The following is a 26,978-nucleotide window of genomic DNA, read 5'->3' as shown; positions in this document are numbered from 1 at the left end:
ATGGAGAATGAGTAAACAGAGGATGCATTAATAACAAGTATTTATCTGGCACCTTAAAAATTTGAAAACCACGCGTTAGTTTTCTCATTTGACCCTCACAACCCTGTGAGGTAGGTACTATACAGATGGAGAAACTGAGGCATAGAGCAGGTCACAGACCTAGTAAATATCAGATGTGGGATTCGAACACAGATCTCATCCTGACTCTTACGGCAGCATGCACCACCTTAGTAAATGCTCGTTGCTAAAAAGCTCACGTCTCGGGTCTGGAAGAGAAAGGGCGTGGTCAGGCGAGAGTGACGGTCAGGCGAGAGTGACGCGCAGGCCCGCCACTAGCTGCAAAGGCCCGAAAAGCCCAAGGCGAAAAGAGAACCTATGCGTGTCTCCCAGGAACCAAGTTTGTATAGCCGGGGGGACCAAATTATCGTGACGGACTAGCTGTAATTCCTGTCCTCCGAGGGCGTTTCCGGTCGTCTGGAGCTGCTAAAGTCTCGGAAGGTCGCGAGACCGTGGGGGTCCCAACCAGGAAGGATGAGCGGTGCTTTGGGAAAGGTAATGACTGCGTGCCCGGGGCCGCGAGGGACAGGCGGCAGGGCCGTGGGCCCAGAGCTGGAGAACCGCAGGGACCTCCGGGACTCCGAGGGCAGGGGCCAGGAGGAGGCTTTTCCCGGCAGCCTTTGCGGCGTCCGGTCCTGTCAAGGGTTTCTGCACGTGTCCTGCTGACCTCATATAATCTAGTATCAGACTAGAAGGCGGTTGAGGGGTCATCCATCTCCACCCCCTCACGTGACACCTGGGGAAACTGAGACCCAAAGAGGGAAAGGGACTTGCCCAGGGTCACAAAGGGTTGGTGTAGGCACTCCTTTGGCAGTCTGGTCAAGCCAAGAGACCTCTTTCACAGTATATATATACATATGTATATATATATGTATATATATATATATATATGTGTGTATATATATATATATATATATATATACACACAGAGAGAGAGAGAGAGAGAGAGTAATTGGAGAAGAGGCTAAATTTCCACCAGAAGTTAGTGAAAATAAAGCTATAATTTTTTCCCATACAATTTTAATTACCCCTTTGGGGAGGGGTGTCTTTGGATCTCTGGTTAGTGGCAAGCCGGGAATTCAGGTTTTTTGTCCCTGAGTAGGGTATTCTTTTCTTTACTTTAACCCGATTCTCCTCCTGCCCTTTGTCATCTCTTCCAGTGCTGGGCTTCAAGTGTCTCTAATTTCCTACCTTTTCTGAACAACCTACCTCATGTACACTCATGATTCCCATTACTGCTCCTGTAGACAACTCCCAAACCTAGGACTCCAGCCCTCGCATCTCTCCCGAGTTTGAGACCCTCGTGCCTTAATTATCTTTGGGACATTTCCATGCAGATAACCTCTTGGTAACTCATGTTTCAGGTTTACAATACCTGAGCTCATCCTTCTCCCACTATTTGCCCCTCCTTGCTTCTCTATTTCTGCCTTAGTCTCAAATGTTCCAATGCTTGTGGTCATCTTTGACTCTTTCTCTACCCTCACCTGTCATAGCCAATCAGTTACCAAGTCTTGTGGATTCTATGTCTCTCTCATTGGTCTTTTTCCTTCTGTTTCCATTATTATCCCTTCTGCAGCACAGTCCTTCCATTATCACCCATTCATAGCTTCTTAACTGACTCTCACTCTCTTTCCCTTTTAATCTGTCTTTTACACACTCCAGAACAATAATCTTCCGTATATATAATAACAACTCACAGTTCTATAAGGTTTGAAAAATGCTTTTTAAAGACCAACTCTGTGAGTTAGGGTAAAGATTATTATTTCTTTTTTACAGAATGGGAAACTGAGGCGCAGGATACACGACTAGTAAGTGTTAGATGTGGGACTTGGCTCTTAGAATTTCTGTTAGTATTCTTGCTGTAACAGAACATTTCTTCTCCTTATATTGTGCTGCTTTTATAACTCATTTGGATAATTGCAATAGTCCCTCAGTGGGTCTTTCTGCCTTTTTTCCTTTTCATCTTCTTTCCATTCCATCCATTGTACAGCTGCCAGAATTATATTTCTTAGGCACAGATATGGTTATATTGTTCTTCTGCTCATAATCTTTCAATGAATCCCTTTTGCCTGCCAAATGACATTCAAATTCCTTAGCCTGTTTTTCCAAAACCTAACACTATCCTACCTTTCCAACTTTATCTCATATGTAACTCAGGGCATTTAATAATGGGACCTCAGTTTCCTCCTCTGTAAACTAAGGGGGGGAGGGATTTATACAAAATTATCTCTTTGGACTCTTATAGATCTAAATTATGTGTACCTTTGATTTTGTGAATGACTATTGTTGACTATGATATGGAGTTGAACGTGGGACTAGAGTTAGACCTAACAATTTAGGCTAGCTAGAGTAGGCAGCTGGTCCCTAGCTGCCTCCTATATTCTCTACAGTTAGGGCAGTTCTGGGCACAGGGCACTGCTGTCTTGCTCTGTATAAGCAGTATAGAATGGTTATTCTCTAGGAAACTGCAACCAGTTTGCACCAGGGCCAAAGAGCAAAAATGGCCCTTTGTTAACTTGCATCTATAGATATGGACCCTGTCCCAAATAATCCAATTCAGTGAACATTTGTTAAGCTTTTCATGTGTTATGCTAGATGGTGGACATACAAAGATATTCTGAATAACAGTAACAAGTGTATTTTCATATAAAACTAAAAAGAAACCCCTGCCCTCAGTGAATTTATATTCTAATGAATGATTCAGTCTCCATCCAATTTATCCTAAAATTTGGGCATCTTGAAAGAGGGCTCTTACAATATCTTTCTCCCCCGTGACTTTCACATGGAATATAGAGTCATTTACAGATTCAATCCCAAAACACAGCATTGTGGAGCAGGCTTTTTTATTAGCAGATCTTTCCACTCATTGTGTCAGGTTCATGCACCCTTGAATGGACAAAGGTCATGTATCTTTGTAATTTATATACCTTTTCTAAATTGTAATGTATGTAGTCATTTCATCACAAGTAGACCTTCCTGCTAATGCAATCTTAAAGTGAAATTACTAGGAACTTAGTGCCCAGAATGCCTCTTGATCTCTCCCTGGTCAAACTCTGTATAGAATATTGTCCTTCAGTTTTGGATGCAATATTTCAGGAAGGAAATCAGTAAACTTGAACATATCTTATGGAAGACAACTAGTGTGATCATTCAACCAACAAGCATTTATTAAACATCTATTATGTGCTAAACGCTGTGGTATATACTAGGGATACAGACAAAATGAATCACACAGTCCGTACTAAAATTATGATGGGAGGGAAGAGACAACAGGGACATAAGTAAACGTGGAATAAACATAAAGAGAATAAATACATGATAGTTTGGGAAGGGAAGGTACTACCAGCAGTTTGAGGGAATCAGGAAAAGTATAGTGCTTGACCTGTATCTTGAAGGAACAGAGGGAGGACGAATAGGCTAGAAATCATGTTATCTGAGATCTCCTTCATGTGATACGGTTAGCTTAGAGAAGAGATAGCTCAGGAGGGGACATTATAGTTGTATTCAAGTATTCGAAAGACTAAGATTTGTTTTGCTTGGACAGTGGATGAAGGTTGTAGAAAGGCAGATTTTGGCCTGATATAAGGAAAAAGTTCCCAACAGTAGAATTGTCTAAAAATTGAATGGACTCACTTGTTCATTGTCATTGGATGTCTTCAAGTGGAGGCTGGATAACCAGTTACCAAGGCTTTCATAGCAGTGATTCCTTTTCAGGTTTGGGGTGGATTAGATAAGTGTCAGGATCCATTCCTATTCAGAGATTCTGTGATTTCTTTTTTATGACAGATGTTTATAACTATGCTTTGAACCTATTTTCTTTCTGTTTTTACCTGTTCCTCTGACCTTGTATATTTGTTTCTTTCCTTGACATTGTCTGATTTTGTTTTAAAAAAATTCCCTTGTCACTTAAAAGGCCTATATTCACAATTCATCCCACCATTAATTCATTTGACGATATGGTATGTTTCTATTTAGTCATCTTCCTCCATAAGTAGTTTAGGACAAAGAATTATAATTGTTAAGTTATACATTTTATTCAAGGACCAGAATTTGCCAGAAATTACCCTCTGCAGTGTGTATCCTGACAAATCCTGTTAAAAACAAAAAACCCAACTGAGCTTGCATGCTGTTATTGACCCTAGTTGTTATTAGTCCTTGCTTCAATCCTGGTTAAATTTCTGTCATGCTTAAGTGTTTCTACGTGCTGCTTTGGCTTAGTCCTCTGCATCAATTGTCTTCATGTTTTTGCTTGTGCATTGCTTAAAAATGTTTGAATCTGCACCCAAATATATGCACATTTATTTATAAGTTATAAGCACATTACAAGTGCATTACAAAATTTACACCAAAAATAGAAGTTAAAAATGGGTGAGATAACAATGAAATATTTAATCCTAGAGTCAATAGGAAGTTAACTGCATTTCAGGAAAATCACTTTGCAGCTCTGAGGAGGATGGATTGGATTGGGGAGAGACAAGTTGGGAACATAAATTAGGAGCTTGTTGAAATAGTTTAGATGAAAGGTAATGGTGGCCTAAGCTAGGGTGGTGCCTTTGTGAGTAGAGACAGACTGATGTGAAGAGGCATAGTGGAGATGGAATTAGCAAGATTTGACAACTGATGGGGTATGTGGAGTGAGGTGAGTTAGAGTGAGGAATCTAAGGTGATGGTGAACTGCCACTGCCATTGTGGACTTGGGTGACAGGAAGGATGGGGTGACCTCAACTAATATGGAAGTATCCTGTACAACTCAACATGTTTCATTTAAAATGAAGAGGAGTGGAGGAGTGAGAGTCTTAGTGCCTTTGCCCCAGAGCACAGAGGCAGCTGAGGACTGCCTGCTATAGCCATGAGGAAATGGGAGGTTGGTGGGGGGGAGTGTAGTGTGTAGATAATTGAGCAGGGAGGGGCAGGGAAGTGGGGTGTGTGGTATCTGTGGGGTGGGGGGGGCTTATATTATAACTGCCCTGAGAAGCCAGTGCCAGGGCAGCCGTAAGTTGGAAGGTTGCATGACTAGAGAACAGGAGGAGTTGGGAAGTAGAGGGGTATAGTCGTATTGGAGACAAGCCATGTCACATTTGTGGGGAAAACGGTATTGAACTTACCTTCCCATTCTCCAGTTGGTTTATCATGTGCTTCTTTGAGGCTAGGAGGGGCCCCCATTTTGGAAACCTTGCCCTATACTAACTATATGAATTCAGGCCGTGGAACTATGGCAAGGAAAATTCTGAATTAAAATTGAAAATACACTTTTGTTACCATTATTCAGAATATCTTCTAGTCACTGATGTACCTGATCAGATACATTTCAAAGGAAGGTTTTTGTCTTTTTTAATTCTGATTCTGTAAGAGAAGCAGTGTTATTGATTTAGAAGTCTTGAACATATTGTGGAAGCAATGTGGTATTACTGGAAAGAGCCCTAGGCTGGGAGGTAGAATAGTGATAATAATAGTAGACATTTATGTAGTACTTTTAAATTTGCAAAACACTTTACATAAATAATGTCATTGATCCCACAACCCTCTGATGTGGGTATTGCAGTATTATTAGGATTTAAAGTCAAAAGAGACTTTAGAAATCGTCTGTTCCAATCTGTTTATTATACTAATAATGAAAATAAGAAGAAATGACCCATCTAAAATCTCAGAAATACTACTTAAGAGAATTGGCATTCGCATCTAGGTTCTTATGCATCCAATGCTCCCACCACTCACTAGGCAGTATCTGTCATCTACAAGGACTTAGAAGACCGATGTTTGAGACCTGGCGGTGCCACTTACCAGCCAGGTGACTTAGAGCCAATCACTTCACCTTCAGAGGGAATAATCTCTGCCATATTACCTTGTAGTGTACAAATACATGGTGTTATTCTTATATATCCCTTAGGTAGTTCCTAAATATTACCTGTGATATATATATATATACACACAAACATACACACATACATACACATGTACACACATTAATACATACACGTATTATATATAAGTATATTCACATCAGCAAACATTGAATGTGTTCTAGTGCTTAGCATATGTTTGACCTATGTCAGGGATGTAAAAACAATACTCCTTAAGGAGTTTATAATCTCTTTGGAAGATAAGGAGCATGTGTATGAAACAATTAGAGAAGGATAGTGAACAATACTAACACACAGAATTGAAGAATTAGAAGAAGTGTCAGAGTTCATCTACTCCAGCCTATCCCTAAGCAGGAGTACCTTCAATGACATCACTGACAAGTGATGACAAGTAGTCATCCAACTTCTGTTTAAATACTTTTATTGACCAAAAGCTCATTGGTCTCCATGCATTCGATCCTATTTTCCAACAGCTAATTGTTAGAAGATTTTCTTTATGGTGAGTCAAAATTTTCCTCCTTTTCCCTCCCCCACCCTGATGTTAGTTCTGCTATGTGGGATCAAGCAGAACAACTCTAATACCCTCCACTTGCCAGACCTTCTGATATTCGATGACAGCTGTCAAATTCCCTTCCAGTTTTCTTTTCTCTAGGCAAATATTCTTAGTTACTAAAACTGATCATTATGTGTCCTGGTCCCATCTCAGTCCTGACCTCTCTGTCCTCTGGACCCACTCAGGCTTGTCAGTGTCTTTCCTAAAATGAGGCACCCAGAACGGAACACAGTACTCCAGAGAGGGTCTGACTAGGGCGAAGGACTTCAAGCTTACTGCTTCCCTCACTCTGGACACTAGACTTCTGTTTATGCAGCCTAAGGTCACATTACCAGAGGTACAATTAAATGCCAGAATGTGTGGTACAGATGATAATAAGTACTTTGGGAAATCAAGAAGGGCAGCTGTAAGTGTGGATGGGTTGAATGACTAGATAGATAGCCTGTTGACTCTTTAGTACTTACCTAAAAATATTCCTTATTTACATTTTCAATAAATATTAATAGGCTAAAGGAGAAGGAAGCAGTTCTAGGGAAGCTGAAATATAGATTTTGCTCTTTTGTGAATTTTAGGCTAAGAAACTGACGGGTATTTTCAATCTTCAACTGTGTCCCTGTGGTCCTGATTAGGGTAGAGTCTTGGATACCTGACAACATTCCTTCTTGGTGGCAGCATATCCTGAAATTTCCTGTTTTATCCTCTCCCCCATCCTCTTCAGAAAATATGAGTATTCTCATGTTTGTACTCCTCAGACTGGAGGTCCATTTTAGGAATTTATTGTAGGACCATGTTATTGAGGAATACAACTAGGATAGAATACCATACTTGGAGCCAGGAGGCCTGGTGTTGATTATTGGTTCTGCTACTGACCCGCACTGCTGATTTTGGATGAGACTGGCTGAGTCTCAGTCTCCTCATTTGTAATAAGGGGGATGCTAATACCGTAACTGCCTGTCTCACAGAGTTGTGGCTCTGAGAAACAAGGTAGGGAATAGGGAATGAGTCATTAAAGAGTTGTGGTCCAAAAATCTAATTCCTCAGAAGAGTGCCAAGCACTGGCAGTCATGAGAAATGTGAGGCCAGATTTCAGTGGCTCTTTACTATCTCCATGGTCAAATCCAGATTCCTTTCAGGCTTTATCTCCCTTTAGTCTCCTGTAGGACCACTCCACAACAGCCAGATTATTCTCCCTAAACCTGATAATCATATTCCTGTCTTTCCTCATGCTGTTTTCTCTTTTGGAGTTTCCTCCTTCCCATCAATACAAATTCTACCCATCTCTCAGTAACCAGATCAACTCCTGTTTGTTCCACAGAGCCTTCTGTGACTGTGGGCCTACTCTTAATGCACAATAGTTTTCGTTTTTATGCTTCATGTTTACCAAGTGCCTTACATATGTTACATTGTTTGTCTTTACACCTTACCCATGTGGTTGTGAATAGAAATAACATGTTATATTAGAGGAACCCTATCCTGGTAATAGGGAAACCTGACTTCAGGTATTGATTCTGACTCTTACTAGTCTTGTGATCTCAGGTGCACAGTTTTTTCTTCCATTTGGCAGGTAATAAAACTGGAGCCAAGATAGATGACGTGACTAATAGTCTGGTTTGGTTGTTGGGAAAACCAGGCCTAGAACCCATGTTCTAGCTCCCGGTCAAATGCTCTATTTGCCCATGCTGCTCATTGGACATTTGCTTAGAGCATTACTGGATTTAAGACCTTCGCAATTGCCTGGTCCAGCCCTCAATCTTACAGATGAGGCCCTGAGAGGTTATAGAGTAAAGCCAGCATTTCCATATTGGTCATCAGACTTCAAATCCAGGTGCTTTCGGTCGCAGCCTTCTTTTCCATTGCTACTTGATTTTTAATGGGTGTCTGTAACTACTCACCCCAGCTAGTTTGTAAGCTTCTTGTGGGCAGGACTGGTGCATATTATACCTCTCTTTGTTTCCTCTAGTATAAGTACTGTGGCCATCCATAGTAGATGCTCAATAAATATTTGTGTTTATGAGTGAATTAAATCAGAGGAAATAGGGAACTCTAGATAACAGAGAGCTAGATTATAGCCTCATAGAATGTCAGAGCTGGAAGAGACCTGAGAGGCCATTTAGTCTGGTTCAGACCCCTTCCCCCCATCAAAAAAAAGTGGAATTCCCTCTACTATATTCCATACAAGTTGTCATTCAGCCTTTACATAAAACTCTGGTTGTAAATGGTGGAGAAGGATCAGAAAACCAGAAAGGTGTTTTTGTATATTGGACAAAACCCTGGGCTGAGACACAGGGAATGAAGGTCTAGTCCTGGCTTGCTAATGACTCGTGGTATAATCTTGGGCGAGTCACTTGGCTTTGTGTCTTCCAGAGTAGCCAGCTCAGGGCTTTGCCCACAGTAGGCACTTTTTAAAACATTTGTTGAATTGCTTTGTTGAATTAAGGACATAGGTTTTGGAGGAGTAAGGCTGGTGCATTTTAAACTTTATTTTAAAATGTAAAAAAAAAAAAGCCATTCTTAGCTCCTAGGTTATACAAAAACAGGCAACAGTGGACTTGGCCTTTGGGCTATAGTTTGCTGACCCCTGATCTAATCCTTTCATTTTACAGAAAAAGAAACAGGTGCAGGAAGGGAAGGGACTTTCCCAAGGTAAGACAGCTAGCCCAGGGGTGGGGAACCTGTGGCCTCAAGGCCACATGTGGCCCTCTAGGTGCGCAACTGCTGCCCTTTGACTGAATCCCAACTTCACAGAACAAATTCAAAGTTTGGATTCAGTCAAAGGGCCACTCGTGAGGACCTAGAGGGCCACACGTTCCCCACCCCTGAGCTAGTGAGTCATAGAGCCAGTATTTGAAGTTTCCAATCTTTTGTTCTTTCCACCACACCATAACTGCTTTGAGAACAGTTTTGAGGTGGTGGCACAAGGGAAATGGATTGGTAGGTTGTCTTCCTCCTTTAGACCCAGACCTTTTATAAGTTCCTCCTGAGGCAGGAGCCAATCCTGGTGTAGGCTGGCAGGTGGGAACAAGTGGCTGCGATCACCCTGGCTCTGCTGAAGGGGCTGTGACATGGGGGAAAGCAGCTTCATCTGCAGAAAGATCTAGACCAGAAGTCTAAAGTGTGGTATAGCTTCCAGATCTAGAACTGGAATATGAAAGTGAGACGCCATCCAACTGTGCTGAGTACTACACTTGGTAGTAGTAGTACTTAGTAGTTGTGATTGGCTAGACCTCTGATTTACTCGGTGAGCTCACTTCTTTTGCTTGTGCAATTCACAGCTGATTCATACTTCATTCCATGTGACTTAGTCGTATCCTCCTAGAAGGCCTTCGTAGAGGATGCCCTCAGTGCATTGGAGGCCTTCTAAGTTTTAATATTTCTTGGCTATGCTTTTGGACTATCCCTTTTGCCACATGACTGGCCCACTTCCCATTACAGTCATGTGCTTCCCTGATAATGGGTTTTGTGCCCCTTCTCACCTGCTAGTCATTGTTGGTAATATGCAGAAGCCTACTTACACCACCATAATCGTGCAGAGCCTAGCAAAATCAGAGCTGAGAATGCTTGCTACAGAACTCTCTTAGAACTCTCTTAGAGACTGTGTTGTGCTTGATTAAAGCCCACCTTCTCTGTTCTTTGTTTCATTGGCCCACTGGTCTCCTGACTTCACTGTTCACTCTTATTATGAGATAATACATTAAAGGATTATTTGTTATAAAACCTTACTAGAATATACTGAGCTATCAGCAAATATTTGACCTATTCTGTGTCAGGCGCTATGTTAAGTGCTGAAGATACAAAGACAAAATTGAATCAGGGCTTTACCCTCAAGGAGCTTACTGTCTTATCAGCAGAGACAACATGTACATAATATAAGGTATATGTCAAATACAAGGTTGTGGGAGGAAGGTAATAGTGTCTCAGGGGTCTGGGAAATACTTCATAGGGAAAGTATCACTTGTTGAGAGTTTTAAAGTAAAACAAGGGATTCTAAGAGGTGGAAGTAAAGTGGAAATGTATTCTAGGCATCGGAGCTATTTCCACCTCCACCCTCAATCCTCCATTCCCTCCAACCCTCCCCCTCCCCCCCATAACAAATCAGTACAAACAAAACAAATGACACACCGGCCATTTCTGAAAACACCATCCATTCTTGGTCAGTTTTTAATCCGTGACTTCTAGTCTTTGTGTGTCGAGAAGTGCTCCAGCTTCATCACCAGTGGCATATTTCTTTCCTGTAAGCCACTGCAATAGCTCTGTCCTCATTCCTTCACTCACTGTCCTCACAGTTTCTCTCTTTCCCAGAGCTGCTCACCATTAATTGATGAGGAGACCGTTTGCAGACTTGGCCCCAAAATAGAGAACTTTTGTTCTAATAAATAACACTCAGGATTTCAGGGTAAGGAAGCATTTTTCCCATTGTGGAGGGAGCAGCCCAGGCTACAGTCTGAACATCTTCCAAAAAGTTGTCATTTCTAAGCTTTGCTCTTAGATAATTAAAAACCTATATATTGTAGAAGCCTTGATCTAAAATATTAAAGTAGAAACAGTCTGACTTTATCTGCTGTTCTCTCCCTGCACAGTACTTCACATTTACAGTGACCTATGAAAGCAAAACCCATTTGAACCATATCTTTTAACCCTTATTGCTTTTTATCGTAGTCGTAGAAGTTAAAGATAGAAGGGACTTTAGAACATAGAACATGGAATATTAGAGATGGAAGGGTCTTTAGGACATACTGTGGCAAGTAAATGACTGAGGAAACAAAGGTTTGATTTTCTGAGCATATCAATTTTTTAAAAATTTAGCCTATTTTCATCACAATTTATTTCTTTTACGCTTTGTAATGGAATTGAACCAGAACCTATTTGTGTTTCTTAAAAAATAATTTATTTATTTTTAGTTTTCAACATTGACTTCCATAAGAGTTTGAGTTTTAAATTATTCCCCCTCCCTCTCCTCCCCCCTCCCCAAGATGGTGTGCAATCTGATGTAGCCTCTACCTACACATTCATATTATCATATTTACACATTAGTTGTGATGTAAAGAGAATTTAGAACTAATGGAAGGAACCACAAGAAAGAAGAAACAAAACAACAAAAGAAAAGGAGAGCAAATATTATGCTTCCGTCTGTATTCAGACTCCAAAGTTTTTTCTCTGCATGTGGATAGCATTTTCCATCATGAGTCTTTTGGAGTTGTCTTAGATCCTTGCATTGCTGAGAAGAGCTAAGTCTATCAAAGTCAGTCATCACACAGTATGGCTGTTACTGTGTTCAATGTTCTCCTGGTTCTGCTCACTTCACCCAGCATCAGTTCATAGAAGTCTTTCAGGGTTTGTTTGTTTTTTGAAATCCACCTGCTTATCATTTCTTATAGCATGATAGTATTCCATTTTCGTTCAGCCATTCCTCAATTGATGGACTTCCCCTCAATTTCTAATTCTTTGCCAGCACTAAAAGAGTTACTATAAATATTTTTGTACACGTGGGTCCTTTTCCCATTTTTATGATCTCTGTGGGATACAGACCTAGAAGTGGTATTACTGGGTCAAAGGGTATGCACAGTTTTATAGCCCTTAGGGCATGGTTCCAAATTGTTCTCCAGAATGGTTGGATCAGTTCACAACTCCACCAACAATGCATTAGTGTTCCAATTTTCCCACATCGTCTCCAACATTTATCATATTCCTGTTTTGTTGTGTTAGCCAATCTGAGCATATCAGTCTATTGAGCAGTGCATGCCATTTGCCCAACAAACAGGGGCCAGACTGCCTCCGCTTAAGCCTGGACCCCAAATACAGGTGGAGACAGACTTTTATACATTAAAAACAATTAATCAAATGAGGCCAATTAATTAAAATACAACAATACAACATTAGGTAATCTGATTTCTAATTGGATGAAAGATTAGGGACTTTGCAAGTTAGGAGAGGGAGGGTGAATAGGTGCCATTCTCTGAAATCAGAAAAGAAGGTATCTCCTCCCCCCGCCCCCAACCCCGTATCTGTGAACAGTTAAAGGAACATGGAAACAATAACTGATTGGTCAGAATGGGACCAGTTTTCAGAAAAGACATCTGATATGCTTGAGATGTACAATTGTGAGAAAACTCCTTGCCTCATTTTTTGGATGTGATGGAGTTTCTGGTCAGCATAACCTAGGTCCTTAGTTAAGGGTCTCTAAGTAGCAGGTAGAGGTGGTCCAGTTTCCCAAACACTCAGGACTAGGTTCAAATAATATAATAAGGTTTTCTTCCAATTCCTACAATTGAATAAAGTTTTCTCACAAGACGGAATTTGTATTAGACAGATAATTGAATAGAAAGAAAATGGAGTCAGTGTTGTTCACTCAATTCCCACAGTTACTCGTTGTCTTAATCTCCTAAATTCTCTCAACATAGGAGTTGACAGAGTCTGTTTTGTTCTCTTTTAGCTCTTACATTCTTTGAGTTTCTGTGTTCAAAATAAATGGTGGTGGTGATGAGGATTATTTGTACCCCCTCTGGGAAGTTCATAGTCTATTCTCTATTCTGTCTCTTATTCTTAGTAAATAAGAACACACTGATACACACTCCATAGAAGCTCCATAAATAGAAATTGATTTGATTTCAAGACTGATAATAAAACAGGTTTTTCCTAGCCTACTTTCCTCCTGTCATTATTCATTCACTGATTATCTACTGTGTGCATGGCACACTGTCATTGTAGAAAGGATGATTTGTAGTGTGATTGGCAAACTCTTTCCCAGCAGCTAGTGTTGAAAACTTATTGCCATCCCTGATGACTTCCTCTGTTGCAACGCTTAGGTGATTTGGACTGTGAGGGCCTATTATTGGGTAATCCAGGGATTTAGTCCTAGATAAAGAGCTATTTAGAACATTTTTAAGGATTGTCTTTGGGGCAGCATTTTCTGTGGGAGATTACCCCGAAGTCTTATTTCCATTGCTACCACCACCATATGTCTTAAACACAGGTGGTGATTTCCTCCTATCTTAGAGCTTCTTGTTGACATTGGCAAAAAGTTATAGGACCCTGAGGCCTTGAGAGACAAAATGCTCTAAAAGTCTGAAGTGGTCTTGTTCTTTACACAAAGACGCAAGAGAACATTTGCAATAGACCTATGGTCTTAAAGACTTAAATGTTAAAATCAGGTGAAATTTCCTCATTTAAAGTCATCTCCTGGGTTCTCTGTACCACAGGCAGGTAAAGATTGAAGAAATTATAAAATCTCAGATACCTTAGAGGTCACTTAGTTAAACTAATATGTTACTGAGATTCCCTTCTATAATTCATAGCTGAGGTTTTCCTTCCTTGGTTCTGTATTTTTGTTTTCTATTACGTGTGCTTTGCCTCACTTGATTTCACCTGGTTACCCCTCCTTCACCCAAAAGTTACTAGAATCAGAGGTCCTTAAAATACTAATAATAATACTTAAGAAAAGTTGCATGAAGCCCTCATCATGCACTATTGTGGCATAGTGACAAACTTTACTTCTCAGTGGCTAGGGCAGTGGAACACAACCATTGGTAAGTTCCATTATCCTGGAAAACCTTCATGTATGGTCCAGATAACACACTAGTTCTGTTTTCTAAGGACCAAGTATGGAGAGGCTCATTACCAGCAGACTGACTACTTATTGATAAAGTCTTTAAGCAAAGGAAAATACAGAGTGGTCTTCAGGACTGTGCATTTCCCCTTTTTGCTTCTTCAGTAATGTTGACAGAATGGGAGAAACGGGGGAAGAGGATGCCAAGAATAATTTTTAGACCATCTATAAATTTATATATGAGATTATTACTTATAGCTTATATGACTGAGATTATTACTTATAGTTTACATGTAATTCATGTTGAGTGAGTGGATGTACTACTTGTGGAACTAAATCTTATAAGTCTTGACATTTTCTCTGTAAATGAAAGCAGAAGACTAAAGGAAGTTGTAGTCAAATGGAAAAATATCTGACACATTCTTCTTAGATAAATAAAGGACTTGGCAGACTTCAAGTTTTATGTGTTGAAAGGCAATAAGAAAGACCATTTCATGGGACATTTAGTTATTCCACATTGCAGTGTTCATGATAAGCATTTACAAAGAGACCATCATGGAATAATTGCAAGTTAGCTACCAACTGCTGATGCAAACTATAAAAGAAGTAAACACATTGTATGAAAAACTTAATTAGGGGAAGGGCAGGAGAAAGGGATAAACATTTATTAAATGCCTGCTATGTGCCAGGCATGGTGCTAAATGCCTTTTACAAATATTATTTCATTTGATCCTCACAACAATAGCAGATACTATTATTAATTAATTATAATTGATATGTTGTAAGACCCTCCAAATGAAATGACCATATTTTTTGGTACTTATTAACTTCCAATGCAGAGGTAGATAGGCATGGGGAAGATAGAAAATGTGTTAGAAAACATAGTTCAGGAATAAGAAGTGAGAGAAGTCAACGGTTTATAAACCATAAAGAAACCTTGTGCCTATAAATCACGAATACTTTCTTTAAGAAAAGAATTGGGAAGTGCCACATGTGGTGAGGACCAAATAACATGACGAAAAAATGAAGCTGCATATATTTTATTTTAATTTTTAAAAATTTATTTATTTATTTGTGGTTTGTAAAATTTTGACTTCTAAATTCCCTTCCCTCTATTCCCCCCTCCCCAGGATGGCATGCCGTCTGATATAGGCTATACATGTATGATCACATTAAACGCATTTCCACATTAGTCCTGTTGTGAAAGAAGAATCAGAACAAAAGGGAAAAACCATGAGAAAGAGAAAACAATAAAAAGAAAAAATAGCATGTTTGAATCTGCATTCAGACTCCAGTGTTCTTTCTCTGGCTGTGGATGGCATTTTCTGTCATGAGTCTTTTGGAATTGTCTTAGGTCATTGGGTTGCTCAGAAGAGCTACATCTAACAAAGTCTGTCATCGAATAGTGTTGCTGTTACTGTGTTTTGCTCAGCATCAGTCCATGCAGTTCTTTCCAGGTTTTTCTGAAGTCTGCCTGTTCACCACGTCTTATGGAACAATAGTATTCCATTACATTGATATCCCACAACTTGTTCAGCCATTCCCCACTTAATGGGGCATCCCCTCAATTTCCAATTCTTTGCCAGCACAAAAAGAGCTGCTATACATATTTTTGTAAATGTGAGTGCTTTTCCCTTTTTTATGATCTTTTTGGGATATAGACCTGTTAGTGGTATTGCTGTATCAAAGGGTATGCACAGTTTTATAGACCTTTTAGCATAGTTCCAAATTGTTCTTTACAATTGTTGGATCAGTTTACAACTTCACCAACAATGCATTAGGGTTCCAGTTTTCCCACATCTCCAACATTTATCATTTTCTTGTTTTGTCATGTTAGCCAATCCTATAGGTGTGATGTGATACCTCAGAGTTGTTTTAATTTGCATTTCTCTAATCAATAATAATTTAGAGCATTTTTATATGACTATAGATAGCTTTAATTTCTTAATCTGAAAATTGCCTGTTCCTAACCCTTTACCATTTTCCAGTTGTGGAATGACTTGTATTCTTATAGATTTGACTCAGTTCTTTATATATTTTGGAAATGAGGCTTTTATCAGAGACACTGGCTGTAAAAATTGTTTACCAGCTTTCTGCTTCCATTCTAATCTTGGTTACTTTGGGGTTTTGTTTTTTTTGGGGGGGTATATATATTTTAATAAAATCAAGATACAGAATGAAAGTGGACAGGAAGCAATCATCAGTTGGAGAAAACATGGGTTTTAGTCCCACTTCTTAAACATCTAGGCTATGAGTCCCTTCCACTTCATATTTTCATGAGGTTACTTTGGTTTTGTTTGTGCAAAAATTTTTAATTTAATGTAATCAAAATTAGAAACTGGATATATTTTAAAAGATAATAAATACCTAGTTCCTGATATGGGAGCTGTTTCCAAATCAGCTGTTTTTGTACAGAAAAAACATCAGCTTGTTAAAACAAAGATCAAAATCAATACTACAAACTAGAAGAATTGGTAAAAATGAGACATTATGGAGTGTTATTGAGGCCACTCCAACCTGACTTATTATGATGCCAAAAACTGAGAAATCGATAGATTGACACAGGCTATTACCATTAGTAATGAAGTTTAATGCAAATCATTTACCATGGAAGACTAGATGCCATCTTAAACAACAAACATTTGATCCTTTCACTAAACAAAGAGGTATGGTAACCATGGGCAATGCCTAGTTAAAATATAAACTCATCTATAACATCTGGGGGCAGCTAGATGGTGTAGTGGATAGAGCTCTGGGCTTCCAGTCAGGAGAACCTGAGTTCAAATTTGGCCTCAGACACTCATTAGCTATGTGACCCTGTTTGCTTCAGTTTTTTCACTTGTAGAATGAGCCGGAGAAGGAAATGGTAAACCAGTCCAGTATCTTTGCCAATAAAACCCCAGTGGGGTCAAGAAGAGTGGGATACAACTGAACAAATAAAATCTTAGAAGATAATGGTAGAAGATTGTGAGCAATATTGTCTCATAACAGAGAGAATCCATAGGAAAAGCAGGTTTTTAGAAAACTTGGCAAGAGAGCTAACTATGCCAAGTCATCCTGTGGGTAATTGAGGATGAAATTGGAAGTAGGAAAACGGACAAAATGGAATAGATCTGAAAGATTTTGATAATGAACTCTTTTTGACATCAAAGGACAATGGAACCTTCACATTTGGAATTTAAAATGACAATGCCATACATGATTTTTAAAAAATGGAAATGCTACTGAAGATAAAGATGGGAAGAATAGTTGAGCGAGACCAAATATAAGGGAGAAGGTGTGCTTGAGGCAACACAATGCCAAAGGCCTGAAGCGATCAACTTTTAGAGTATTCAAAAGAGGGGAGGATTTGAAAATCTTAGGGAAAAAGAATCTCAGACATTAGTGTTACTAGGAAAAAACTGACTGAGAATATTAATAACTGCCAACCCATATTCCACCTTTCTCATCTGTACTATTTTTATGAGAATAATCTACACATACATTGAAGGCATGCTTGATGGCATGCTGTAAGAAGGGAACGGTGATACTTCTGCAAATTTGGAAGCTTTTTCCAAACTTCCCTATTTCTGTGGAAGGCACCCTTCCAGTCTGTCTGATCCATAACCTTGGGGTCATCTTCAGCTTCTTGCTCTCCATTACTCACATATCTGATCTGTTGCCAAATGTTGATATTTCTACTTCTACAACATCTCTCACATGTGACTTATCTCTGCTCAAACAGTTACCACCTTAGTCCCTCATCACCTGCCGCCCAGATGATTGCAGTGGGCTCCTAATTGGTCCCTCTGCCTCATGCTTGTCACTGTTCCAGTCTGCCTTCCAGACTGTTACAAAAGTTATTTTCTTTAAGTACAAGGCTGACCATCCACTCAATCAACTCCAGTGGCTCCCTATTGTCTCTAGGATCAAATATGGACTTCCTTGTTTAGCTCTTCACAACTTGGCTCCAAGCTATCTTTCCAGGCTCACTGGAGATTATTAGCTCACTCCACAATCCAGCCACACTGTCTTTCTCACTTGTCTCACATACGACATTCCTTCTCTTATATATGTGCCTTTGCTCTGGTTGTCGCATACCTAGAATACACCCCTCTTCCTCACCTCTGTCTCATACAATCTCTCTCTTCCTTCAAGATTCATCATACGAATAGTGCCTGGCACATAGTGGGCACTTAATACATGTTACTTGACTGATTTATTGATTGATACCCAATAAACAAATGTTCTTTGTTTCTTTCAGCAACCAAACTGTTCACATAAAGAAAGGGATAGTACCTTATATAAGCATAACTCAGGTGCTACCTCCTATGCATGGTCTTTACTAACCCTCCCTCCCCACCCCAGTTATTAGTATTCTCTTCCTATTGAAATTGTTTTGTATTAGCTTAGATGTTTTGTACTTGTGTGTATGTTGTATTTTCCTAGTAAAACACAAACACCTTGAGTGCAGGGACTGCCTTTGTATAGCCTAGGACAGTTCATGGTACAGAGTAAATACTAACTCAATGTTTGTTGAATTTAATTGAACTGATTCAATTAGCTAATTAAAAACAAAGTAGTTACAGTTCCTTTACACATTAAGATTGTCCTAATACTGCTTTTCTGATACAGGTGCTGTGTTTAAGGAAAGATGCCTTTTCAAAACAGGCCCTTTCACTTACAAGGTAAGTGTACCACTACATCCTACTTTCTGGAACATTAGTGATGAAAGGCATTAGGTAGTCCTGTGGCAGCCCTGTCCAGCCTGAGATAAGACACAGAAGAGTCAGCAATCTGCTTCTTGCTCCTTCTTCCTTCCTCCTGGCTGTCAATGAGCCTGCTTCAGCCGTGTTATGTAGGGAATTGTGTGGTGAAGATTTACCTTTTTTTGTTTGTTCTTAAGCAATGAAGGAAATAGAAATTTAGTGTCAAGCCTTCAGGCACCTTGTCCTATAACCTCCCCACTGATGCATAAATATGAGACTTGAAAAGAGGTGGACTTCTTGCCATCAAGAACAGTGTTATTCTCCAGACCTGGACCTAGAGGGTGCCTCAGGGACGCAGAACCTAATCCTCATTTGGGGAAGAGAGTCAGGAGTCATACCCTAATTGTTAACAAGTCCCATTTAGATGCTTGCTATGCTTGCTGGTTCATAATGCTCTGACTGTGCCACAAGCATGGTGATTATTTCATCCAATAGTGAGTTCTCCAGTGATATTGGAGATCTTCAATCAAAGATTGGGTGACCAGTTGTTGGTGATTTGATAGAAGGATTCGTTCACTAGGAAGAGAGTTGGAGTTGATCTCCTCTAAGGTTCCTCACAACCAAAGGATCATAGAATTCCAGAGTTGGAAAAAACCTCAGGAGTTTTCTACCTGTACATAACTCTTTACAAACTTCACTTAAAGATCTACAGTGGTCAGGAACTCATTCTGCCTTTGGACAGTTCTGATTACTAGGAAGTTCTTATATGAGATGAAATCTGCCTTTCTGCAGTTTTTACCCACAGGTCCTAGTTCTCCCCTCTGGTGCCATGCAAAAAAAAAAAAAGTCCATTTCTTCTTTACCTTAACTGTTTCAGAATACTAGAAGACACTTCATATCTCTACTCGGTCTTTTATTCTCCAAACTAAAATTTCCCATTTTTCTTTTTTGATCCTGAAATGATAGGATTTTGAGTCTCTTCCTTATCTTCCTCATATTCTTGCTTCTCTGTTATTTCCTTCTGCTGATCATTGTACTAGCTAATTGTATGGCACCCAGAAGTTGACAGGAAAGTCCATGTTCCACAACTCTATAACTGAAATTATTTTGAGGTCCTGCTAGCAAATACAACATTATAGACTGGGAATTTTTTTTTAAGTTTTATTGATCTTTTTTTTTTTTTGAAAAAATCAGTTATTTCTGAATATGTCTCCTTCTAATGAAGTTTCCCTTGTTTTAAATTTTTTTTTTAAATTTCTTTCTTTATTTTTAGTTTACCACACACGGTTCTACATAGTTTTGAAAAAATATTTATTTTTATGTCACATTCATTTCTGAATAAATTCCTCTGCTCCCCTATCCAGTGAGCCTTCCCATATAACAGGAAACTAAAAAAAAAAAGTTGGACAAAATAATTGACAGATCATCTCAATCTGAAAGTATATGTAGTATTCTACTCCTCAACTGTGCCACCTCTGTAATAATAAGAGGAGGTATAGCATTTTCTTATCTCTTTGGCCAAAGTCAGTCAAATTACACAGGGTTTAGTTTTGACATTTGAAAAATTTAGGTCTTATGTTTTTATATCGCATTAATTTACGAATAGAGTCCTCCTTCTACCTAGAGAATCTCCTGAGTAACAAAGATTAGAAGAGAAAAAATGTTTATCAAAATCAACCATCTTGATCACTTTTGACAGCAAATGCAACATTCTGTATCTATAGTTTTCCTGTCTCTCCAGCAAAGGGAAAAAAGTACATTTTTTCATCTCTTATCTGGAGCTAGACTTGGTCATTATAATTTTATAGTATTTCATTTTATTGTTCTTTCTATTACATTTAAAAATTATTGTGTACTTTCTTTTCCTAGTTCTGATGATTTCTTTATTTTCGTTCTTAAAAAATTTTCCCTCATTTATCTGAATTCTTCATAATCTTTGTTTCTTATGATGCCATAATATTCCATTACATCGATATCCCACAATTGGTTTAGCTGATGGGTACCTGCTTTATTTATGTTTCTTTGCTACTATAAAAAATGGTACTAATTATGAGCTGATTTGTTGCTGTCCAGACTTCATTGGGGCATATGGTTAGGAATGAGAAAAAGTTATGGAACATTTTAGTCATTTTTTGCTAAGCATGATTCCAAATTGTTTCCAAAATATTGGAACAGTTCACAGTTCCACTAACAGTATTTTAGTATCCTGCCTTCCTGAAGCCACCTCTAACATTGACTCTCTTTTCATCTTTTATCATTGTTGACAATTTTCCAGCCATGAGGTAGAGTTGTGGTTTTTAAAATTTATTAATATTTTTTTAATTACATGTAAAAACAATTTTTAACATTCATTTTTCAATTTTTGAGTTCCATATTCTCTTCCTCCCTCCTTCCCCTCTTCCCTCATTGAGAAGGCAAGTATTTGGGATAGGTGGGACTGCATTGCAGTCGTGCAAAACATATTTCCGTATTAGACGTGTTGTGAAACAAAATATAGACCAAAAAAACCACCAAGAAAAATAAAGTAAAAAAAAGTATGCCTCAGTCTGCATTCAGACTACATCAGTTCTTTCTCTGGAAGTGGATAACATTTTTCATCATAAGTCCTTCAAAATTGTCTTAGATTATTCTATTGCTGAGAAAAGCTAAGTCATTCTCAGTTTATTACTGTACAGTATTTCTGTTATTGTGTATGTACAGTGTTCTCCTGGTTCTACTCATTTTACTTCACATCAGTTCATTTAAGTCTTTCCAGGTTTTCCTGAAAGTATCCTTCTCGTCATTTTTTATAGTACAGTAGTATTCTATCACAATCATATACCACAACTTGTTCAGTCCTTCCCCAATTGATGATTCCCTCAATTTCCAGTTCTTTGGCACCACAAAAAGAGCTGATATAAATATTTTTTGTACCTATTTTTTTTTAAATCTCTTTGGGATATAAACCTAGTAGTGGTATTGTTGGATGAAAAAGTATGCACAATTTTATAGCTCTTTGGGCATAGTTCCAAATTGCCCTCCAGAATGGTTGGATCAGTTCACAACTCCACCAACAGTGCATTATTGTCCTAATTTTTCCATATCCTTTCTAACATTTGTCATTTTCCTTTTCTGTCGTATTGACGAATCTGATAGGTGTGAGGTGGTAGCTCAGAGTTGTTTGAATTTGCGTTTCTCTAGTGAGTAGTGATTTAGAGCATTTTTTTATATATCTATAGATAGCTTTGATTTCTTCTGAAAATTCCCTGTTCATATCCTTTAATCATTTATCAATTGGGGAATGATGATAGAGTTGTTTGGGCATGCATTTTTCTTAATATTGATGATTTGGAATAATCTTACATATTAATATATTAATAGTTTGAAATTCTTTTGTTCAAAACTGTTCATAACTTTTGGCCTCTTTTGTATATTTGTATTAATCCTCTATATAACTTGGCTCTCTGACCTGTATCAGAAACACATGATGCGGATTATTCTCAAAACAGCAGTTTCCCTTATTTTTTTGTTTTTGGTTGTGAAAAAGCTTTTCAATTTCATATAATTCAAAATAGGTTATGTTTTCTTTTGTGATTGGATCACCTTTGTTTCTTGTTTGATATGGAATTCCCTCTCTATGGGAAGAAAATGTTTATTTTCCAAATCCAGTTTTTTATGATATTTTTAAAAAATATTTGGGTTAAATGTCCATTTGTACAGACAGATGGTTTAACAATTAACAACAAATACCACAGGGGAAAATACTTTGACCACTTTTGTTAAAAATGTTGGGATTTAGCTAATTGTAGGTGAAATGTGATCAACTCATCATTTTCAACATTGTTTTTCTTTAGGTTCCCACTGAGAGGAGAGAATCCCAGCTGTTCTGCAGGTGAGCAACTTTTCCTTAAGTAACTAAAACTATACTTCTAGTCCTCCATGATTACCTTGCCTAGAATAATACAAAGCACATGTTTTGGAAAAATAGCTCAGAAGATGTTCCCACCTTCCAGAAGCAAAATATTATTTTTCAAAAGCTTTATTTTTTTATTCTGAATTTAAGCACCAAAAAAAGAACATTTCCATACACAGAGCAAAACACAGAAAGAGGATTGTTCATGCAACTATAGCTCTCTGCCTCATGCTGACTGCTTCTTTCAAAAAGGGTATGATAATTACTGCATTCAGTGAGTCTTGGTAAAACTTGCCACTTTTCTCTTTTAAGCTATTTATTCTCCTTCTGATTCTTTCCTCTAGAGCTTTTATTTCATTTTTTTAAAAATCTTGCTTTATTTCTCCTATTCACATATTCCTTGTGGAAAATCCCTTTTTTTTCCTTTGAGTCTCTGTTTGCATTTATTTTGGAGTTGCTTTTTCCTTCTTTTGAGAGATCTCTGGGTCTACAAGAATTTTTGATACTGGTGGGTGTTTTCTTTGATTCAATCATTTGTCCAGTCTTAGGTCCTAAAGTGGGTCTTTGTGCCAGGGCCAGGCTCTACTCTGTGGGTGGGATTTTGGCTCTGGGTTCTGTGGATGAACTCTGCCTCCTAGGGTTAGACTCCACTAGAATCTTTGGGGTTCAAAGTGCTTGATCTTTAGGTCGCTACATGGCATATCTGAAGCCCCTGGGTCTCTAGGCTATCCTAGTCTAAATGCTGCCATGTAGCACTCATCATTGGTGCTCCAGAGATCTTACAAGGTCTCTACTGCAGGGCTTTTTAAGGAGCCTCCTCTGCTCTCTCCATCTCTGGACACTGTGTCACAGACTGCATGTCTCTGGCCTGTGTTGATAGTCTGTTAGCTAATTTCTGGGGACATTCCTGTTGCCTGTGACTTTCTGGCTGATGTTTTGTTTAATTCTGTGGTGGAAGGAATTACTTACTATAGTTTCTCATTGGATTTATTGATCTTTGTTTGATCTGGTTTGAAATTCAGGTTTTTTGCTGGAGTAGGTGTGTAGGAACTGGGTAGTCTGCCTCTGTTCAGGTAGTTGTCTTGGCCAGAAGTGCAGCATAATGCTCTAATACAGAGGCAGTGTAGTAGTTGAAAGGGCACTAGCTTCAGGGAGCCATGAGATCTGGGTTTTAGTCCTAGCTTTACCAGTGAACAGCTGTAAGCAAATGACTTTCCTTATCAGTTTACTCTCCTGTAAAATAAGGAAGTTAGGGCAGCTAGGTGGCGCAGTCAGTAGAGCACCGGCCCTGGAGTCAGGAGGACCCGAGTTAGTTCAAATCCGGCCTCAGACACTTGACACATGTACTAGCTGTGTGACCTTGGGCAAGTCACTTAACCCCAATTGCCCTACCCTACCCCCCCCAAAGCAAAAACAAAAAAAATAAAAATAAAAAAAAATAAGGAAGTTGTACTTATTAGGTGGTCTGTAAGGTCCCCTTTAGGTCAATATTGACTGTTCTTGTGGCACCTTCTAGTTTTGACAATTCATTCTAGGTTCTGAGGTCTCTTCCAAACCTGACATTCTGTGTTTTGGGCCTTTTTTGATCCAAATTTATAAATTCCAAGGGCTCTCCCTGCCCTACAAAATCTCTGGCTCTTTTATAGGACACCGGGTTTTCACTTTCATTGTCTGTAATAGGCACTCAGAAAATGTTTTTTGAATGAATAAATGACTGAATCTTCCACACTAGGACCCCTTTCATGATTGGCTGTTCAGGAAGAATCAATGGGTTTAAAATAAATGCCCTGATTTCTCAACTGGTCCAGGAAGTAGTTTGATTAACCTGACAAAGTCTCTGTGACAATTTGAGTGCTTGGTATTTTCTTCTTTGCCTGTCTCTCTGTTATGGGATAGCATTTCAAGAAATTGTCTGATTTTACTTAAATCTGGTATTCTACTAAAGGGTATAAAGGTGTTTTTTAAGTACTTTAATACACTACTTTGAAACAAAATAGAGTTCACACAAATTTTCAAATGAACTTTTTTGGGTAATATTTTTAAGAAACTGCTTTGAGACTTTTTGAAATAGAGATTATAGAGGTATATGGCTGCATTGAGGGACAGCTACAATTCACAGCATTGCTAGAATGAGAAGGTGCTTAATAAATGTTTATAGTTGACTGATTCTGGGAGAATTATTGCTTTCATAATGTTGAAAAACTGGAGCTCATGTATCATCTCTCTTGTTTTCTCTGCTCTGGAATGCTTTTCATGAGTCTACAGGAGAGGAGCTTAACATCCCAATACTCTTTGTTGTAAAAACCAGTCATTTTACCAGCTTATACAATAGTCCACAGATCATTTCATGCAAAAAGAATAGTAAGAAGATGGTGACTTGTCCTCAGATGATTTCTCTCTGAACTCCTCAAGAAAAAAAAGGATGAGAAAAATGAGATTAAAATAATATGAATAATTGTCTTTCCCCCAGTTTCTGGATTGAGCACTTTTTCTTTTAGTTTAGTAATCAGAGATACTGTAGGCTAATCTAATCTGGTGTGTTGAAAGGTACTCTGTCATCCTGCCCTCAAATTGAGGAGAAAATACATGATTATTTCCTTAAAAATGTGCTAATTGAAAGATTTTCTAAGCTTCTGTTTGAAACCCTGGAGTTTAGTGTCTTCATTTAGGGGAAAGTGCTGTCACTTTTCTCAAGAGGCTTATGTTAATGTGGCAGCAGGAGACCCAATTTAATGATGCAGAACAAGGCAAAGAAGAAAAAAAAAATCAGTTGAACTCATTGGCAGTCAGAGGCTTTTAAAACCTTGTAAGTTCTATAATTAAAACAATTGACTAATTAAATGGTCTAACCACTGGTAAATTGACCAAAGCCTTCCATTTCAGGGGGAAAAATTGGTTAATTTAACAGTGATTTGAACCAACTTCTTAATTAACCAGCTGCTATAATTATAGGAATTGCCCCAAACTACAATTGAAAGTGTGTGATTGCCAGGAAATATCAACAGTAGATCAGACAGCTTCAGTCATGACAAAGCATGATGGTGATTGATTTTTTAGTTTTGTGGCTTAAAGCTACTAATAGGAGATTTGGTATTTTTAATAACTAACGGCAGAGATTTTAAGTTGAGTGTCTTTTCATTTGTACCAAGGTGTTTTGTTTCTTTATTCCTTTAATAATTACTCCAGTTATCTATTAGTTCATTTAGGTTCTCCTTCCACTGACCCAGATTACAAACATTTCCCAACTTAGTAAATGGGGTTTGTGAGTCGGGGTCAAGAGAATTTGTCCCCTCATGGCTAACTTGAGGGAAGATTTTAAAAAACAACACAAAAAAGAGTTAGGATCCTTTTTTGCACTTAAATTAGTCCTTGGACAATGAGCACATAGTCTGTTGCCACCCACTGTTTTTCTAACCTTGGCTGTGCTGTGTCTACAAGACCTTAGGCAGCAATCAGCACAGCCCAATACTCAAGACTTCCCTAGGTATATGTATAATACAGGACTATAAGCATGTAGAGTGTACAGACATGACTCAGGTCTCCAGACTCTCCAGCAGTATATTGCTGTGGCACAAAGAACTCTATAGTCACAGGGTAAGGATGAGTTTAGAAATACTAGCCAGAGGCCTGAACTCTCTCTGCCTTTATCTGTTTCCTGTGGGAAATTTCAGCGAGAGGAAGGCAGATACCTTTGTTTGGACTATTGGCAATATCTACACCCAGAGCTCAACTGATCTAGCTCCCTGATTATGGTAATGCTGGGTCACACCTGCCAGAACTTTGGGTTCATTGATAGAGCCTTCATGAATCCAGTGTTTTTCATTACGATAAGTATCTGAGGAAGACTGCTAGAGGTCACTCCTCCAATTTCTTATTTTTGGCCCAGACTTAGAAGTATATTTGCTCTAGGGAATTTCTGGTGAACAAACTCCTATCAATGAAGATCAGCAGCTATTCTATCCCTTGTGGTCTTAAAGAGTTGCCTGGGGCATGGAAAGAGTAAGTAGTTTGCCCAGAGTCACATGGCTCACATGTATCAGAAGCATCTCTTGAACTCAGTCTTCCTTGCTTGAAAACTACTTCTCTGTCTGCTGCGTCACAATGCCTTCCTCATCTGTTAGGCATGGGGGATCCCAAGCAACACAAGGGCTTACTCAATCAATATTTTTTGAATGAATGAATAAATCAACCAGTTAATCAATAAACATTTTTAAAGTGCCTCCTGTATTCCAGGCACTCTGCCAAAAGCTGGCAACACAAAGAGAAAAGTGAAACAGGCTCTACCTGCTTTCTAATGAGGAAGACATGTACAGAGATAGGTATATAAAAAATTCCTGTGAATGTAGATAGAAGGTAACCTTGAAGAAGGCACTAGTAGTGTGTG

General features: G+C 38.7%; 1 protein-coding gene across 1 annotated transcript in view; it reads left to right on the top strand.

Moving 5' to 3' along the window:
• Nucleotides 1–388: 388 nt before the first annotated feature.
• Nucleotides 389–26,978, top strand: part of MRPL48 (mitochondrial ribosomal protein L48) — a 65,577-nt gene continuing 38,987 nt past the window's right edge. Inside the window, exons 1-3 of the mRNA XM_036745814.1 lie at nt 389–552; nt 18,629–18,681; nt 22,536–22,573. Of these exons, the coding sequence (XP_036601709.1) occupies nt 532–552; nt 18,629–18,681; nt 22,536–22,573 (112 nt within the window). The 5' untranslated portion in view covers nt 389–531. The remainder of the gene's footprint in view (nt 553–18,628; nt 18,682–22,535; nt 22,574–26,978) is intronic.

This window comes from Trichosurus vulpecula, chromosome 2, assembly GCF_011100635.1.
Source record: "Trichosurus vulpecula isolate mTriVul1 chromosome 2, mTriVul1.pri, whole genome shotgun sequence".
Lineage (NCBI taxonomy): Eukaryota > Metazoa > Chordata > Mammalia > Diprotodontia > Phalangeridae > Trichosurus > Trichosurus vulpecula.
Note: the sequence above shows the minus strand (reverse complement) of the source record. Positions and strands in the feature narration are given on the sequence as shown.